Genomic DNA, 19,262 nt, shown 5'->3' with positions numbered 1-19,262 from the left:
GACCTGGAAGTGACACCACAGGAAAGGACATAATTTCTGTCTCCCGGTTCCACCCCCAAAGCCTCCTGGCTCCACCCCCAAATTTTAGTGGGCCACAAAAGAGAAGTGTAAAAATAACCGGGCCACGGGAAAGAAAAGTTTGGGAAACCCTGCTCTATACTAAGGGTTCTTTGGGATTATACCGTTTTCAGACATATAATTCAGTAGAGGATACCAGGTTGCTACAAATTTAGTTCCATACTGATCTGGGGAATCACTGGAGGAAGAATGTTTAGCTTTGGTTTTAATTGTGACGATGGTGTGAGAGTTTTGGGGGTTGATATCAATGCTTTGTAGGGTATGATTTCATTGTGTTTTTAATTTGTTTGCTACCATGGTGGACAGATTTTGTAACTGGAATAAATTAATTGTTTCTTGTTTTTTATTTTTTTTAAATGTCCTAACAAACTGATAAGGTCACAAAATAGGCTTGCCGGATGATTAAACCATCATTTGTTCATTTCTGTTCTTCCAGGACAGAACACAAAGAAGAAAAATAAAATACTGAAAAATAAAATCAAAACCAAAGAGCAAATGGAGACCCAACCGGCTGAGCCCCTGTCGAGCACTTTTGGTAGGAAAGGTGGTTGGGGGGGGGGGGCGTTCTAGATTTTGCACAATGCTTTGTATACCAACCATCTTATAGATATAAAAGCCCTATGGAATTGGCCCAATCTAGCTCTCCCATTAGCTGTGGTGTGTGCTGTATCAACCATTGGTTCCTCAAAATATCACTCAAGTGCACTTGTGTGGCATTAGCTGACTCCAGTCCTGTGCCCTGCCCACTGCCGGACCCAGGACAGACAAGGATTGGGCCATGGGGGAACTGCTAGGCAGTGGCTATTGCTAGGCAACTGACATTGGTTTTCTCAGTAAAAAGCAACCAAGCTTGATTCTGTCAGTAAAAGGCTGGGGGAAGAGGCCCTTCCAGGCCTATTTTGGTCTTTGAGGGACCATTGGACCCACTTCTGACTAGGGTTGTCAGTTCCAGGTTGGTGAGAAATTCATAAAGATTTTCTGGGGGAATCTATGGAAGCCAGAGTTTGGGGAGGAGAGAGGCCTCATCTGAGTATAATGCCACAGAGTCCATCCTCCAAAGCAGTTATTTTCTCCAAGGGAAGAGAGATCTGTGGTCTGGAGTTCAGTTGTGATACCAGGAGATTTTCAGGCTCCCCCTGGAGGCCTGGTTGCTTGCTACTGTTCAGCAACCAGCCATTTCCTCCTGGGGAACTATCATTGGCAATCTCGAGGTGAGGGCTGGAGATCACTCAGAATTACAGTTGCTGTCCAGATGGCAGAGATCAGCTCCCCTGGAGAAAATGGCTGCTTTGCAGGGTGTGTCATTATACCCTGCCAAGGTGGCTTCCCTCCTGCTTTGGTCCACATTGTGATTTCAGACCACTCACAGTGGTCTTGTGCAGAACAAAAGGGGGGAAAGGAGAATGCTGTAAGCTGCTTTGGTCCCCACTGTGGAGAAAGACTGTACTTTTCCTAGATAGAGGCTGCAGGGAGGAGGGAGAAGATAAAAAGCTGAAGTCAGATCACTTCCCCTACAGAAAATGGCTGCCTTAGGTGGGTGGGAAGACAGCTTGGCGTGGAGAGCACTTGCCCAGAGCACTTGCCCAGAGCCGCTTTCTAAAGCCCTCACAATGGGCTTTATTCCTATTTAAAACATAAGAAGAGCCCTGCTGGATCAGACCAGTGGTCCATCTAGTCCAGCATACTGTCTTACACAGTGGCCAAACAGTTCCTTTGGAGGTCCAACAATAGGGCACAGAGCCCAAGGCATTACCCTGATGCTGCCTCCTGACTCTGAGATTCAGAGGATAAGCGCCTCTGAATATGGAGGTTCCCCTCACTCACCATGGCTAATAGCCACTGGCAGACCTATTCTCCGCGAATCTATCTAATCCCCTATTAAAGCTGTTTATTCCTGTGGCCATCACAATGTCCTCTGGCAGCAAATGCTACATTTTAATCACTCTCTCTTACATTCTTATTGTAAAAGAGGTTTGCAAATCATACATGATGTGAAGAAAAGGAATAGAGAGGGTTTGCTTCATCTCTCCCAAAATGCTAAAACCTCATGAAACCTATGAATGATATATTCAGGACTACTGCACTCAACACATTGTTTACTTATGTAATTATCTGCCATAAGGTGTAGTTGGATAGCTGGGTGGTGGTGGCGATGGTTGAGAAATACCTAAAGGTTATGTGTGTGGTATAAAGTAGGAGTGAGCAGGGAGGAGATCTGAGTTCAGATCCCCATTCAAGCATGACACTAAGGGAGTGACTTTGGGCCAGTCACACTCTCAGTGGAACCTACCTAATCCAATTATTCTGGATATAAAACAGAGGAGCCACGTATGTGGCCCAGAGCTCCCTACTCCTGTGAACCCTGATAGCTAAATGGAACCTGGGGAGCAAGGGAGAGCTGTTGCCTTCATGCCCCACTTCTGGACGTATTTGAAGTGGCAAGCTGGATGATGAACAAGATGGACCTATGGTCTGGCAGGGCTGTTCTTGGGGTAAAAAGGTAAAGGTAGTCCCCTGTGCAAGCACCTGTCATTTCCGACTCTGGGGTGACATTGCTTTCACAATGTTTTCACGGCAGGCCTTTTTACGGGGTGGTTTGCCATTGTCTTCCCCAGTCATCCACACTTTCCCTGCAGCAAGCTGGGTACTCATTTTACCAACCTCGGAAGGGTGAAAGGCTGAGTCAACCTTGAGCTGGCTACCTGAACCAGCTTCCGCTGGGATCAAAATCAGGTCGTGAGCAGAGGGCTCCAACTGCAGTACTGCAGCTTTACCACTCTGCGCCACGGGGCTCTTGCTCTTGTTCTTGGGGTAGGGTTTTGTAAAACGTGAAAACCTTGGTATCTTATTGGCCAAATATGAGCAAACGTGAAGTACCATGACTGGACCACCATGATCAGACAGCAGCTATTGGCACTTAAAGAAAATATGTGTGTGTGTGCATGCGTGTGTGCAAATGCTGTACAACTGCAGGCAAGAACCTTTTTCTCATTGTGGCATCCTCAGAGTGGGAAAGTTGCATCTGTTCAGTTTCTTTCTTTTTCTGCTATGCCTCCTTCCCAAGCCACTTCCTCTTCCAGAAAAGGAAGTGGTCAGGCTATCAGGAATATGCTATAAATCGCCAGTTTGGAGTAGTGGTTAAGTGTGCGGACTCTTATTTGGGAGAACCGGGTTTGATTCCCCACTCCTCCACTTGCACCTGCTAGCATGGCCGTGGGTCAGCCATAGCCCTGGCAGAGGTTGTCCTTGAAAGGGCAGCTGCTGTGAGAGCCCTCTCCAGCCCCACCCACCTCTGTTGTGGGGGAGGAAGTTAAAGGAGACTCTGAGACTCTTCAGAGTGGAGGGCGGGATATAAATCCAATATCTTCTTCTTCTTTATCAAAACCATATTGCTTCCTTAGAGATGAGGATGTAGAGTTGTTGCTTTTTTCTCCTTGCACCTGTAGCAGTTAGGAAAAAGTGCCAGCTATATGTATTACATCAGCTGTGTGTTTGTGTTCCCTAGATTTGTATCGGAGAGCCATGCTGGCTCTGAAAATGCAACAAGAGGGGCAGAAGAAGATGCAGGGATTTAGCATTTCCTGAGCCAGTCAATAACCTGAGGGTAGGAGTCTCAAACTGGTACCGCCAAAGCTAAAAATAACTGCAGTGGAGACTAAGCACCTGATCTGGAGATGGACCAAAACACTGCATGACATTCAGAAAGGAGACGTTGGTGTACAGCAGTCAGTCAGCTGCCTCCAAGCAAATCTCTGAATGAGAATGGGAAGGAATGACTCTGGGGATTGTACTTCCACATCATCAGAATCCAGTGCAGATTTGCAGCCTCATCCTCCGGAGACTTTCTTCTGGATTCATTTACAAAAAAGGACAAATCGTTTGAATGCTTTAAAACCATGTCTTCCTTTATACTGGCACTGCCCCATCAAGCACCCTTGTAGTAGCACTGCCTTCATATCATGCTCAAATAAGATGTACAGTGAGGGTACTTCTCAGAGACTGCCTCACTCCTTTAGAACTCTGCAATGTGGGAAAGATTCCCATGTCTGAAGACTGTGCAATTTCCAGATGCACCATAAAGCTAAACTGGCTAAATGTTTGTTAGACTGAACTATGATGTACATTTTTTAAAAAAATAAAGTCTCTGGTTTTTTTTTTTTACCAGAAATTTAAAAATAAGAACAGAAATTTGCATAAGATGACAGAACTAAGGTGGTATAGGTCAGCGGTCCCCAACCTTTTTGGCACCAGGGACCGGTTTTGTGCAAGACTCTTGTTCCACAGACTGGGATGGGGGGCACGATGGTTTAGGGATGACACAATTGTGCACTTCATTTCTAATGGTTAAGTTTGCAGACTCTTTATCTGGGAGAACCGAGTTTGATTCCCCACTCCTCCACTTGCAGCTGCTGGAATGGCCTTGGGTCAGCCGTAGCTCTTGCAAAGTTGTCCTTGAATGGGGGGCAGCTTCTGGGAGAGCCCTCTCAGCCCCACCCACTTCACAGGGGGTCTGCTGTGGGGGGAGAAGATATAGGAGATTGTGAGCTACTCTGAGATTCGGAGTGGAGGGTGGGATATAAATCCAATGTCGTCGTCGTCTTATTGTTGTTACTACATTGTAATATATAATGAAATAATTATACAACTCAGGGCTTGGTTGTTAACAGGCCATGGATCGGTACTGGTCCACAGCCTGGGGATTGGGGACCCTTGGTATAGGTGGTAGCGCTGGATGTGACCTGGATTCAAATCCCCTTTGGCCATTTACTCAGACAGCTGAACCTGGTCGTTGATACAACTTGGCAGTTTTCACGTATACTGGTCTGAGCTCTCTACAGAAAAAGTGGCCTTCCTCTGTGCCTTCATGCCAGTCTCTAAGCCGTGGCTTATCCCTAACCTGACAGCTGTCAAGGAGCTTGGGGAAACTACAAGGGATGTAATGCTCATTTCCTTCAGTCCTCCCCAGGCACGCACGTCTCTGTCCTCTACCAACACTGACAGGTTTGCAGCACTGTGAGGTTCACTGATGAGATTTCTTCTAAGCCCTTGATTAGGTTTCCAAGCTCAAGGTTGGGAAATACCTGGAGATTTTGAGGGTGGAACCTGTGGAGGGCGGGGTTTGGGGAGGAATGGACTTCAATGGAGTTATAATGCCATAGAATCCACCTTCCAAAGCAGCCATTTTCTCCAGGTGAACTGATAAGAACATAAGAGAAGCCATGTTGGATCAGGCCAATGGCCCATCCAGTCCAACACTCTGTATCACACAGTGGCCAAAATTTATATTATATATATACACACACACACACACACACATACATATATATATACACACTGTGGCTAATAGCCACTGATGGACCTCTGCTCCATATTTTTATCTAACCCTCTCTTGAAGCTGGCTATGCTTGTAGCCGCCACCACCTCCTGTGGCAGTGAATTCCATATGTTAATCACCCTTTGGGTGAAGAAGTACCTCCTTTTATCCGTTCCCCAGGAAGAAGAAGAAACTGGATTTATATCCCGCCCTATACTCTGAATCTCAAAGTCTCAGAGCAGCCACAATCTCCTTTACTTTCTCCGCCTCACAACAGACACCCTGTGAGGTGGGTGAGGCTGAGGGAGCTCTCCCAGAAGCTGTCCTTCCAAGGACAACTCCTATGAGATCCATGGCTGACCCAATGCCATTCCAGCAGGTGCAAGTGGAGGAGTGGGGAATCAAACCCGGTTCTCCCAGATAAGAGTCTGTACGCTTAACCACTACACCAAACTGATAAGAGTCCGCACACTTAACCACTATACCAAACTGGAAGATATATGGAAGAATTTAAAGCAGAACCATATGGAGGCTGGCAACCCTTTAACTTCTTTCAGAAAGCAACAATTTTCAGTAGTTTTCTTGTCACTGCAGCCGCTGGTTCAGCATAGTAGCAGAGGGGTTCTACATGGCAGATTTTCCTTGCTGCATCCTATTTTCCCCCTATTACTGGTGGCTGCAGGTTGGGGGGAGGTAATCAGTAGATATATCTATAACTGATTTAAAAAGCAAAAGTTCCTCTGTTGTGTGGGGAGTGTGGGAAATGGTGCTGATGAGGAAGGAACTGGGAAGAACCAGATTTTCCTGTTCACATAGCAGCCAGCCTGGCTTTGCTACAGTCTTTCGAAAAAAGATCACAGTGAAGCGGGTTTTGAAAGACTGCAAAGGACAGAGAAGCTAGAAGGTGCATGCATGGACCGCAATGCTATCGGGTGGGTAGGAGAATCCTGCTTCCCATTAGCAGGCTTTGAATTCAGCAGGAGCTCACAAGAGCACAGCTCCTGAACCTTTCTAACAGCACCCCCTCCTCCTCCCCACCTACCTTGTCAATTGAATAGTAGGTGCAGCTGCATAACAATCCCTGGAGTAGGAGAGTAGCCGGCCAGTCACCCGGAGCTTTGCCGTACCAGCAGCCCTCATTAACTCCTGGAGAAGTCCGTGCCACCCTTTATCCACTTCTTATGTGATTTTGGGCAGCGGGTGGCTTGCTGGTCTTTTGGCTGTTGGGGGGTGGGTGGCCAAGGAGAGCTCCGGGTGAGCTCAAGCAGGCCTCATACGCCCGGGGCTCTCTTTTCTTGCATTGGGTTGCTTTTGGCTGGTGGAGGTGGTGGTATATACTAATGAGTTATGCTAATGAGCTCCACCACCTATTTTTCTACAAAAGGACCCCTGCCCATTAGCATCCAACCTGAGCCATACAACCTGTGTAGAAAGAGTCCTTGTCAGTTTCGCTGCTATGAGCAAAGGAAGCAAGGGGAAAGAAATGGTGGTGGGGCAATGTGGCAGGATAACTGCGATTCTCTTCATCCGGCCAGCACACAAGCAGCGGAATGTCTTCTCAGGCACTAACTGGAAGACATATGGAAGGATTTAAAGCAGAACTAGCAGAATTTCTGAGCTTTTGAATAGACTCCAAAATGGCAATGTAGTTTTTAAATGTGTGGGTGATCTGCAGCTTCATCTTTCCTTGGAATGAATGCAGTTTACACTGTATAATGAGCATTAGCGGAAACAGTCCAAAGAAGTCTACAGTAAGCAAGGAAAAAAGTTCTATCCTTGGACCCCTTGAAACTGAAAGGACCCCCTATTGGTACCTCCTTTCATTCCTCACCAGAGTTTCACTACCTCCAGGGAATGTATGATTGCTAAAAGATATCTTGCTCTACAGCCTTACATGATCAGACAAAGTTCCCTAACGCCATAAAATCTCATGGAATAGATACTACAGCCAGTCTTAGTTCTGCCAAAAGCCACCCCCAAGAATTTCCAAAGTAATTTCTTTCCCTGATCACTTGACAAAAACGAATAAACAGAATTCAGCAAATGAATTGCCTATACTTCCAGCAAACATCTGTGTTATTCAGTATGAGAAATCCTCTTTTTTCTTCCTGACAGTTCTTAAAGATCCCCACTAGAGGCTGAAATCCAGTAACCAGGGCTTGTTTTGAGCAGGAACATACAGGACTGCAGTTCCGGCTGGCTTGGTGTCTGGGAGTGTGGCCTAATATGCAAATGATTCCTGTTGGCTTTTCCAAAAAAAAAAAAAAAAAAGCCGTGTGAAACAAATGGTGACATCAGGGGGTGTGGCCTAATATGCAAATGAGTTCCTGTTGGGCTTTTTCTACAAAAAAAGTCCTGACAGAGAACCTCTTCTCAGATAAACAAGGGGTCATGCTACCACTGATCCAAATTAAAATCCTTGCCTTCTGTGGAGAGTTTTACCACAATTTCAGTATTCTCAAAGTGGTTGCACAGAGCGAATGAGATGTTATCTTTCATTTGAACCAGTTGGTGTTCCCTGTGCAAAACTGTCAGCTTTCAGGTTACCCAGAACTCTATCTGGAAGTGCGACAGTGCTGCCTAGGGAATGTTATCTTGTGTGGCATCAATTGACTCTTTTATCTAGCCTATCCGATGAAATCTCTCAATACCATTAATATAAGGCCTATTGCATTTTCCTCTCTGCTGTCAGCCTTTTAAGGGACACATGTTGTTCTACCTGATGGTGGAGAGAGATGCCAGCTTTTTGATCTCCAGATGTTGTAACAGCAGGTCTCCAGCCATCACCTGGAGGTTGGCAATCCTAGTAGGACCAACACAGCTGGTCAGTGCCATTATAACCCTACTGAAGTCCCTCCCCTTAACAAACCCCGCCTTCTCCAGGCTCCCCCCGCCCCCCCCCCCCCATCTCCAGGCTCACGAACAAACTGCTTCTGAAGGCAGTCTGTATTCACTGGCTCCATGTTTTTTATGCAGAAAATCCCAGCCTGCAAGAAATATTCGCACAATGGAATTGCACACAATTGCTCCATGAGAAATCGCGGCCAAGTTGCCGCTCATCAAAGAACACTCCTCTTGCCTCAAGGGTGGCCAGGCGCAGTAGCCCCTGGGGAATGTTTCTGTCTCTTTAAAAAAAGGAGGCCTCCTGACTAGCTAGTCACGGGAGGGGGCTGGTCCTAGATTCAAGCCTTTCTGGGGAAGCAGGAAACATAGAATTTAGGAATCACGAGGTTTCGGCTGCAAAGGGAAAAGTAACCAGGTAAGAGACAGGTGTAGATTGGACTCTTCCCTGCATCGCTGCCGCCCCCCAAATACCAATGGGCGGAAGCAAGCACGCAGGCGCGGGAGCTCTCGCGCATACCTCCCCGGATCTCTCTCCCCCAACCCCCATCCGCTGTTGGTAGTCTGGCAATGCTGAGTCGTCTGGTTCCAGCCATTGAAAGCAGGGGTAGAAATTATTTTAAATAAAAAATTAATCAAATCGGAGCATATAGCAACCAAGGCCCCTTGAGCTTAGCCTATTTGTTGTGGCATAAGCGGCAGCGCGCTGCTTTGTCAGAGGTAACATCCTTAGCTGTTTTATCTTGCACCGGATTGCGTCTGCTGCTCCTTTGTAGTTCCTGAAACGTTTCCTTCGGAAAGGAGGTGACCTGTGGAGCCACTCTAAAGCTAGCAAGTGTATTTGCAGATCCAGAAGTGTTTGCCCCAGCAGATGAGTGCTTTCCAACACTACATGGCTGCGGATGGCACGTGGGCCCCTGTTGGATGCTGCTGATATTGCTCGTACAGATGCTTGTCGCTTTTTTGCAAGGATTCTTCAAAAGGCTTATTTAACTGACTTGTGTAGAACAAAAACGTCTACACCTAGAGAGGGATTGTAGCATACACTTTTTTGGAAGGGGGAGTGTTGTCGAGACACAAAAACCTTGCAGATCATGTGGTCAGCCTGTATCTGGACTGTATCTTTTCAGTTTGTGGAGTGAGAATGCAGATAGTAGGCTGCCCCTTTGCAAAATAAATAGATATAACTAACCCCACATACATATTGAAAAACCTGTTATCTCAAAAAGAAGGCTAATTATTCTTATGGATGTCTTTCATTCTTTAGGTAACTTTCTGTACCAAACAACATTCAGTCAATGGGAATCCCCACCTGTGGTGTTTAGTGGGAAACTCCAGATGCAGGGTTAGCACTTCACCTACTCTTTGTAGAATCTAAGTTGTGTATGGTTACCAGATGCCCTCTTTTTAGAGTAGGGATGTTGAACTCATTTGTTGTGGGGCCCAGATTTGACATGAATGAGATGTGGTTGGGCTGGGCCATGTGTGCTGTAAAATGTAATGCCAGGTAATGGAGATATAAACTTTATGTAGGACACAGACAAACACAATTACAGATTTTTTTTAAAAAAAGAAAGACTTAAAATATGCTTAAAAGAGTTGCATTTTGTCTGTTTAACAGCCTCTGGTAACTGACACCTCTTGCTCTGAATTATTGCACCAACATCTGAAGACTGTGCTGTAACAATCTTAAGTATGCTGTTCAGGTTAGTTCAGGTGTGTATCTAAGTTGCAAACCTACTTTTGATTTATTGACATAACAGAAGTTGCATGGTCAACGCTCAGACCCAGAGGAAAAGATGAAATGTCTGGGCATTGTGAGCTTTTGTACATATATCGCTTCATGTGCTGGTCAGCCAATGGAGAAAATAAATGCTCTGTAGCTTAACTGAGCAAGCCTGGCAAAGCAAGCTTTGATACAGAAGGAAGCAAGAGAGGGTGAAGGAAGCAGACAATGGTCCTCTTTTGGAGTTGAAAGGTTAGGAACATTCCTAGTTAGTAGTAACTGTCACAGCTTAAATAGGAGGGGTATTTAAAATGAGATTTGTCATAGTGATCACTTCTTTGAAGTAGTCAGTTGGGAAATGTTTCCTCTTTTTTTGTTTTTCAGAATATTATAACCCTAAGGTTGTATGAAGCAGGAAGCTCCAGCAGAGATCTCACCTCTGCCATGAACTTGCTAGATAGTCTTAAGCAAGTCATCTTTCTTTCCCCCAATACAATATGAAGGAAGATATACCAACTAACATTCCAGGGCATGATTTCTGATATCATATGCACTGTGCATTTTTGTCATACTAAAAGCAAAGTATATTTATTGTTCATAAGTATTTCATCACAGTGCCAAACTATATTGGCTTCTCCTTTTCTTGAGGGCTACAAAGGAGTCTGATCGATACCTACAGGATCATAAATATGCTGGTAACCCCTGACGACTAGAAACTTTGGCAGATTTGATTACTTTAAAAGCAACATGTAACGAGGTTCCAAAAACTTTTAACCTTTTAAAATTATTTGATGCCTTTTGTGACCAGTGGAAGCTGTCCTGAATTCAAGATGGTGTGACCGTGGGACCTAAAAGTACTGTTACGCTGCCTGGATGATTCCAGTGTTGCTCTCCAAGGATGGCCACTTTCTATGGACAGAGATTGCTGTCGCGTTTGCAATCTTGCCAGTCTGCATGTCTTAGACAAGCATTTCTGACCTCTGCCCCTGAGGACAGCAAACAAGTACTTGGAAGGAATGAACCAAGGAGGAAAAGATGGAGGGAAAAGAAACTGAAGCACTGGTGTGGCTCCCTAGACTTGGATTCTTCCTGGGAAGAAAGGTAAGGAATTGTCTTTGATGGCAATGTAGTTATTGTGGGCCAGTTCTCATGGTCATGGAAATGGGCGTTTCCTATATGCAACATGGCACTGGAAGACTGTACTTAACACCAGGTGCATTGCCTGTGTGGCAGGAAGCAGCAGCTTATGGGTCCTGGACCACTTTAGTTCCCTGCAGGCAGAGCCACAGCTGGGGGTGGGGGTGGTATGGTGACCTGGCCTCTTGGCAGTTGATCCAAACTCCTTCCCTGATTTTTAGCAGTATCTTGGTAGGTTTACAGAGATTTGGCTAGCCCAATCTCATCAGATCTTGGAAACTAAGCAGACCCAGCCCTGGCTAGCATTTGGATGGGAGCTCTCCAAGGAATACCAAGGTTATGATGCAGAGGCAGGCCATGGCAAACAGCATCTGAACATCTCTCGCCTTGAAAACTGTACAGGTTGATAGCAAAAAAAAAAAATTACAGATTGCTTTAAAACTTTTAGCAACGCTTTTGAAGCTGTGCACAACCCAGCAATTAAAAAAAAATCTTAAAAGCTAGGTGCTAAAAGTATTAAAGTGCAATCAAAATGGTAGGCTCTAGGAGAAATCCAGCAGTAAAAACAGTTCCTCAGTTATAGGGGGGGAAAAGATGGTTTTCACCTGAAGAAGAGACCTGGGTCAGCATTGTAGGTTAGAGTGAGGTGTAGTGGTTGGCACGCTAGACCAGATTGTGTGATGAATGGGCACATCTCTGTGTTGACACATGCACATGAAAGGATGCCTTGGTTAGCATTTACATTCATTACATAGTAGCGCATGATCAGTTTTCCGAAGCAAAGATTTGCTGAGTCTGGGAAGCAAGAAGTTATTTATCAAAGATTTCAGGTTTTCACGGCTGGTAACATCATTAGGGTTTGTAGAATCTTTCGGGATCAAGTGCCGTGTTCTACTGGAGAAAGTTTTCCTTCCAGACGTTTCGTTCTCAGCTGCGGATGTTCTCTGAGGATGTTCTCCGCAGCTGAGAACGAAACGTCTGGAAGGAAAACTTTCTCCAGTAGAACACGGCACTTGATCCCGAAAGATTCTACAAACCCTAAAGAAGTTATTTGTTTGTTTGTTTATTTATACCCTGCTTTTCTCTCCAATGGGGACACAAAGCAAACAACACATTCCCCTGCTTCCATTTTTATATTCACAGCAACCCTTAAGGTTGGTTAGGCTGAGAGGGAGTGGCTGGTCCAAAGTCATCCACTGAGCTTGCGTGTCAGAGTAGGGGTTCGAACCTGGGTCTCCCAAGTTACACCATGCTGACCTACATCCATGTCTAACTGTGGTATCTTGTGTCTGGCAGACTGTCCAATGCGGCTACCCCTCTCTGTGGACTCCCATATGAGGAACAGCTGAAGGTATGATGTGTATATGGGGGAAGTGCTCTGTATAGAACCACTGTGGTATAGTGAACAATGGTTCAGCCTTGAGCCAGAGAAGCCTGGATTCAAATCCCTTTTTGACCCTGAAATCTGCAAACTTACCATGACCAATCTACCTTCTCTAGAACTGCTGTGAAGATAAAAAGGCAACACACCATGTTTATGCTGCCCTTATATCCTTTTTGTTAGAATTAAAAAAGCCAGGTCAAGAGCTGGTTTAGTGGTTGAAGAGATGAGCCAATCTCTGGAAGATCCAAGTTCGAATTCCCACTCTGTCATGAAAGCTTGCCAGATGACCTTGGGCCAGTTACACTTTTCTTACCTAGCCTATCTCAGAAAGTTGTTGTGAGGATAAAATGGAGAAGGGCAGAATGTTGTAAGCCACTTTGGATCCCCACTGGGGAGAATAGTGACCTAAATAAATATCTCTTCCATACTTCATGGTCTTTTGTAACGTAAAGGGTCCTGTATAGCAAGGTTGGGAAAGAACCATTCCTAAAATTATGCCTGTCAGACAAGACAATGCAGGGCCTAATGGATAGGGTTGCCAGACTACAAGTGGCACTTGGAGATCTCTCACTATACAGTTGCCCTCCAGACGACCAAGATCAGTTCCTCTGGAGAAAATGGCTGTTTTGGAGGGTAGACTCTGACATCACACTCCTGCTGAGGTCCCTTCTCTCCTCAAGCTCCACCCCCAAAATCTCCAGATGTTTCCCAAGCCGAGAGCTGGCAACCCTACACCTATGGTTCCCCTGGTTTTCGAGGCTTCTGCCCACTGCCAGCCAGGAAACCCTGCCCTCAAACAGCCCCTACCCCAAATCATACCCTACCCCAAATCTGCCCACTGCCAGCCAGGAAACCCTGCCCTCAAACAGCCCCTACCCCAAATCATAGAGTTTTCCCTTCAAACCAGAGTATTACCAAGCAACACTCTGGTTTGAGTTGCTTGGTAATACTCTGGTTTGAAGGGAAAACTCTATGATTTGAAGCTAATTGTACCATGGAGTTTTGCCCAGAAACCAGAGCATTGCTGCAACATGATGATGTCACTTTTGGGTGATGTCATCACATTGGGACGTCCTAGAATGCCCCTTAAATTCCTCCCATCAGTGTGATGAGGGGACCTGGCAACCCCGCCTACACCAATGGTGCCATATTTGATTTTAAAACAACTTTCTTGGCTCTTTTTTACTGTGTGCTCACGCCAGGTGAAATATGAGAAGCTGAAGTCTGTTTTGCAGATCCTAACAGCTCATCTTAAGGCGCTTGACGCAGATCACTTGAAGATCACCCAGATGCCAGATGAGCTCTGCTGCCCGCTGAAGCCTGTAATTCCATCGGTGAGTAATGTGGAGCTCTTGTGTGGACCGTGTATCTAGTGATGGAAGGATCAGCTGATATGCCATCTCATGCCTCATTAGACTCTTGGTCCACCTAGCTCATCGTAGTCTAGTCTGATTGGCAGCAGCTCTCCAGGGTCTCTGGCAGAGAAGGATCTTGCCCAGCATTCTGTACATGAAGATGCTGGGAATTGAACCTGGGGCCTTCAGCTTTCAAAAGCAGCTGTTCTACCACTGAACCACAGCCCCTCCGTTATTGCCCTGTGCTGACCCTGTCAAGGTTGGCTTTTCAACCAAAGTGAAATAAATAGGCCTGTCACTCAGTTGACAAAATAGCAGGGCTTTTAATGGCGTGAGATCTGGATATATTTGCATATAAATAAAATAATTGGAAGAGAAGAAACTTCTCTTTGATTTCTGGTGAGGAATGCATGTGCTGTAGGGCTGCCAGCCTCCATGTGGGGCCTGGAGATCTCCCGCTTTTACAACTCCAGCTGGCAGAGATTAGTTCCCCTGGAGAAAATGGCTGCTTCAAGGGTGGACTCTATGGCATTGTACCATGCTGATGCCCTTCCCTTCCCCAAACCCTGCCCTCTCCTGGATCGATCCCCAAAGTCTCCAGGTATTTTCCAACACAGATCTGGGCAACCGTGCCACAGTGGAAGAGGCATTCCCTCTGCTGTGAACAAGAGAGATGTGTCTTTTCTAAGAAGAATTCTGCCACCCCTTGCCAGGAAAAGACTTAAGTTGAAATATCTGCTCCCCATTCATAAGAAGAGTATCCTAATTAATGAATCAAAAGAAGTTTAGTTAGTCTAATGGATTTCATTAACTATAAAAGATTCAGCTTCAAAAATAAGTGAGCAAGAACAGTCTGGAGGCTGTTGGGGGAAGGGGCCACAGTGGTTAACTTTTATTGGAGAGACCAAATTCAAATCCCTACTCCACCATGCTGTTTAAAGAGTGACTTTGGGCCAGTTGTTCTCAACCTGCCCTGGTTAACGTGTTTATTTCAAATGTTTTTAATATATAAATATATTTATTCTTTTGATCATTTACATCGAGCTTATCCTTTTTCTCATACAGAGTATCTGCCAAAGGTACAACTGCTCTATATGCTGCTTTTATTGATTTAAAGGCAGCATTTGATTCCATTTCAAGGCAACGATTGTGGCAAAAACTAGCGGCTTCTAATATTGATAAAAGGCTGCTATTTCTTATTCGTGGACTCCATGAAGAATCATTTCTTAGAGTGAGATGTAATATGCAGGGATTACTTACAGAACCAATAAAAACTCAGAAGGGTGTAAGACAGGGTTGCCTTTTGGCCCCCATCCTATTTAACTACTATATCAGTGATATGGTGGAACATATGACTGATACTAAATTTCACCCCCCAAAGCTGGCTCTTCGCCATCTTTCAGTACTGCTATATGCAGACGATGTGGTACTGTTATCTAGAACACCTATTGGGTTGCGGAGAGCATTAGACAGCTTTGTTAAGTACTGCGAAAATGAACGGTTGGTAATAAACTTTGAAAAAACAAAAGTGATGGCATTTGGCAAAAAAGCCAAGAAGAGGTATTGGACTATGAAAGGGAAAAAAATAGAACAAGTAACAAAATTTACTTATTTGGGAATGGTAATTCAGAATACAGGTGCCTATACTGAACATTGTAATATGAGGGTGGAGAAAGCGGAGAAAACAATGTACGCTATCCTGAGATTTTTTTGCTCTAAGGGGGCCTTCTATGTTCCGGCAGCACTGAAACTGTTCCAATACAAAGTGTTAACACAATTGCTCTATGGTATTAACCTGGGCATTTCGGCTAAAAAACTGAAGGCTCTCGAGAAAGTGCAATCTAAATTTCTTCGTAACGTTTTGCAGCTTCCGCCAGGTGTGTCAAATGCCCTTTTGCGTTTAGAAACTGGGCAAATGAGAATTGAGGCCAGAATTATGTTATCTTCGGCATATCAATGGCTAAGGATCCATAAAAACAAAAAAGGCCTCTTCCCTTTAATAACTCAAGACCCCTATAGGCCAAGGTGGCTGCAATTGGTCAGAAGCAACTTAGAAAGTATAGGATTCTCACTTGAAAACCTCTTGGCGCAGAGCTATGCCAAAGCAAAAAGTATTATCCAACAAAGAATCTGCGATATAGAGAGACAAAGGGATCTAGAACAGGCCCCCTCTTTTTTAGCATCTACTGAGACCAAATATGTTATGAGGACGGCCAAGTACTTTTTTTATTTGGAGGTACCAGCCCACAGAAGAGCCTTTACGTTGGCTCGATGTGCAGCCATGCCCTCAAAGGTGCTAGAAGGGAAATATAGAAAAGTCCCGTATGAAGACCGACGCTGTCCTTGTGCTATGGGAGAGGTGGAGTCGATGACCCATATGTTTTTTCGATGCCCTTTCCACCAAGTACAGAGGAATAGGTTTGTTTCCCCGTTTGTAGTTAAACCAATGGCAGACGCGGATGAGGCATGTTTGGAGAAACTTTTGGTGGATGCAAGTCCAACTCTCTCTAGACAGATAGCCAAATTTTGCCATTATCTTGTGAAGTTCCATACTAAGAAACAAGAAACTGCATGTCTTGTATGACCTCTTGGAATTTTAGTTTATAAATGTTTTTATATACTCTGATTTAAAGGATTTATATAAATTGGAACTGACTTGAATTTTAAAATCGGTTAAATTATATTTTAGTTATCTTGGATTGTATAGGTGGGGAAATGTTCAAGTATTTTATGTTTTTTTAGGAGGGTATTTTATACTATCTTAGGTATTTTAGGAGGGTTTTATATGATGTGTTGTAGTTTTTATATTGGTCTATGACTGTAATAAAGTTCATTCATTCATACAGAGTATACATCTAAATCTCTATCCCCCTTTACAAGGTATTCTTGCTCGGTCCTTTTAGTCCATATTGAGGCCTTCTCGCTTTCAGGTTGTACAGTCGCTCTTTAGTCTTCTTCCCCTTCTAGGCCTTATTAAGTCCATTTTCTCTTTCACCTTCATATTCTTGTCACTTCCGAGCTTTTCCTGTCCTGACGGTAGGGATGAGAATGTTTTAGTTCCTAGGATTTGATTTCCTATTACAATCATCAATCTATTTTTCTTCCCTAATCCCTCCCTCCCTCCCTTGCATACTCAACTTTCTAACCAGGGGCACAAATTAAGAAGTTTCCACCGAATGTCCCGCCGTTGACCTTCTAGTGACCACTTTAAATATGGATACCATTTCTCCTTTATCCTTTTTGTTTTTGACCGCCATTGCTCATCTCAATTAATCATGGCTATAATGTCCGACTGAACATATTCAAATAAATAATTATGCCAGTTTTGCTCCGTCCATTTGGTTTTATCCTTCCAGCCAAAGGCTATTACAGCCTTGCCAGCTAGCTCCATTGCTTTGAATAGATCCAGCCCTTCTTTATTGACTCCAAGTTTATTTAATATGCTCCCGAACGTTAAATCTAGATCTATCTTTGGTCTTATAGCAAAAAAGTTATGGATATGCTCTATTACCTTTTCCCAAAAGGATTTAACTTCTGAGCATTCCCACCACATGTGGGAATACCATCCTTTTTTCTTTCCACAGTGCCAACAGTTAGAATTCAAACCCTGGAACATATTGGCTAACGTTGCTGGCGTTCTGTACCATTTTATGAGGAACTTTAACTCCAGTTCTCTAAATTTATGTGTTTTGAGCTGATGTATACCTTTCTTGAGACTGTCAAATACATTATCTGCTTAGTTTCAGAGCTCCATGTTTTTTTAACTAAATTTTTTATCTCCTCCTTATCCGTCGTCATTTTCCTATATATCCTTCCTACTGTCCCCTTCTTTGTTTTTATCATCCCTTTTAACAACTCCTCCATTGGTTCTCCTTCAGTCACCAATCTGTCTTCTATTGTCTTCCTAATTCTGTTATATAACCCTGTTATTTTCAGCCAATATCTCCTGCCTATTTCATTGTATAACGTTTGCAATGGTTTGAGGGTCCGCCCACCTAACATATCTTGTAACCTGTTATACCCTTTTTTACTGAGTAATCTCCACCATCCCTTATCTTCACTCTTCTCATCAAAGGCCTCTAATGGGGTTTGTCTAGATGTTCCCTTTAACCATTTTAATTGCCATTTTCTCCAGATCATTAGCGCTGTTTTCCTCGGTCCTGTTTCTAATATGTTAACTTTGATCTTGCGTCCAGTGAAAACCCCTAAATTCCCTATTCCATTATTTGCCTCATTCTCTACTCTTACCCACTTCCTCTCCCTTTCCTCTCCTATTTCCATTAATGCTTTTAATTGAAATGCCTCATAATAACTCCTCAGATCTGGGGCCCCCCAACCCATGCTTGTATTATGCGCATATATGAAATGCCTTGAAACTCTACTTTTTTTGCTACCGAATATCCATTCTTCTATTTTCGCGTTCCAACTATCGAGTTTTTGTTTTTTAATTTCTAAAGGTATCGTTTGGAATAAGTATAATAATTTCGAAGTCCAAAACATTTTCGCTATATTAATCTTAGTTGTTATGTTTAACATCTTCTTGTCCCATCTCTTCATATCTTTTACTATTGTACTCCATATTCTGTTATAATTCTTTTCTACCAACTTTTTAACATTTTTGACTAAATCTATTCCTAAATATCCGATTTTCTTGACCCCTAGTCCTATCCCCGTCCGTTCATGAATCGCTTTCCTTTCCTCTCTGTTTACATTAATGTATATTATTTCTGATTTTGCCATATTAATTTTTAGTCCCGAGTTTGATTCAAAATCCTCTAATATAATCTGTATCTCCTTTACTGTTTCTTTTGGGTTAACTATAACTATAATCAGATCGTCTGCAAACAAATTCAACTTAATTTCTTCCTTGCCTAGATGACATCCTTCAATTCTCCCCGAATTTCTAAGATGTTGGGCTAACTGTTCCATTGCCATTATGAAGAAGAAGGGGGAGATCGGGCACCCCTGCCTAACTCCCCTCTGGATTGCAAATTGTGCCGTGTGTTCTCCATTAAGTCTAACTACAGCCATACCTTCTCTCTATATCTCCTTAAATACCCTTATTGTTGATTGACTTATCCCATATTTATCCATAATTGTCCACAAGAAATGATGTGACAATGTATCAAAGGCTTTATAAACATCTAACTTCAATAATGCCAATTTCCCGGACTTGTTATGGCTCAAAACATTTATTATATTTCGGACTGGGTGTGCAATGTTCCTACCTTCTACAAAACCATATTGATCTTCTTTTATGACTTTTTGTATAATATTTTTAAGCCTATTGGCCATTACTGTGGCAAAAATTTTATAATCCTGATTCAATAGGCTAATCTGTCTGTATGATCCTACCTCTTGAGGATCCTTTTTGGGTTTTAAAATCACTGTGATTTCTGCCTTTCTCCACGTGTCTGGAGCTATGCC

The 19,262-nt window shown here is 43.8% G+C and overlaps 2 protein-coding genes across 3 annotated transcripts in view; both read left to right on the top strand.

The window, feature by feature from the left end:
• Positions 1 to 3,716, top strand: part of ARL13A (ADP ribosylation factor like GTPase 13A) — a 33,038-nt gene extending 29,322 nt beyond the window's left edge. Inside the window, exons 9-10 of the mRNA XM_060249706.1 lie at positions 515 to 613; positions 3,584 to 3,716. Of these exons, the coding sequence (XP_060105689.1) occupies positions 515 to 613; positions 3,584 to 3,663 (179 nt within the window). The 3' untranslated portion in view covers positions 3,664 to 3,716. The remainder of the gene's footprint in view (positions 1 to 514; positions 614 to 3,583) is intronic.
• Positions 3,717 to 10,617: 6,901 nt separating this feature from the next.
• Positions 10,618 to 19,262, top strand: part of TRMT2B (tRNA methyltransferase 2 homolog B) — a 28,351-nt gene continuing 19,706 nt past the window's right edge. The window contains exons 1-3 of one of the 2 annotated variants that reach the window (XM_060250006.1): positions 10,618 to 11,060; positions 12,393 to 12,447; positions 13,683 to 13,814. In XM_060250006.1, the coding sequence (XP_060105989.1) occupies positions 10,858 to 11,060; positions 12,393 to 12,447; positions 13,683 to 13,814 (390 nt within the window). In that variant the 5' untranslated portion in view covers positions 10,618 to 10,857. The remainder of the gene's footprint in view (positions 11,061 to 12,392; positions 12,448 to 13,682; positions 13,815 to 19,262) is intronic. The other variant, XM_060250007.1, reaches the window with a different exon arrangement.

This window comes from Heteronotia binoei, chromosome 11 (assembly GCF_032191835.1).
Source record: "Heteronotia binoei isolate CCM8104 ecotype False Entrance Well chromosome 11, APGP_CSIRO_Hbin_v1, whole genome shotgun sequence".
In the NCBI taxonomy this organism is placed as follows: Eukaryota; Metazoa; Chordata; class Lepidosauria; order Squamata; family Gekkonidae; genus Heteronotia; species Heteronotia binoei.
This window is presented reverse-complemented; position numbering and strand designations above follow the sequence as displayed.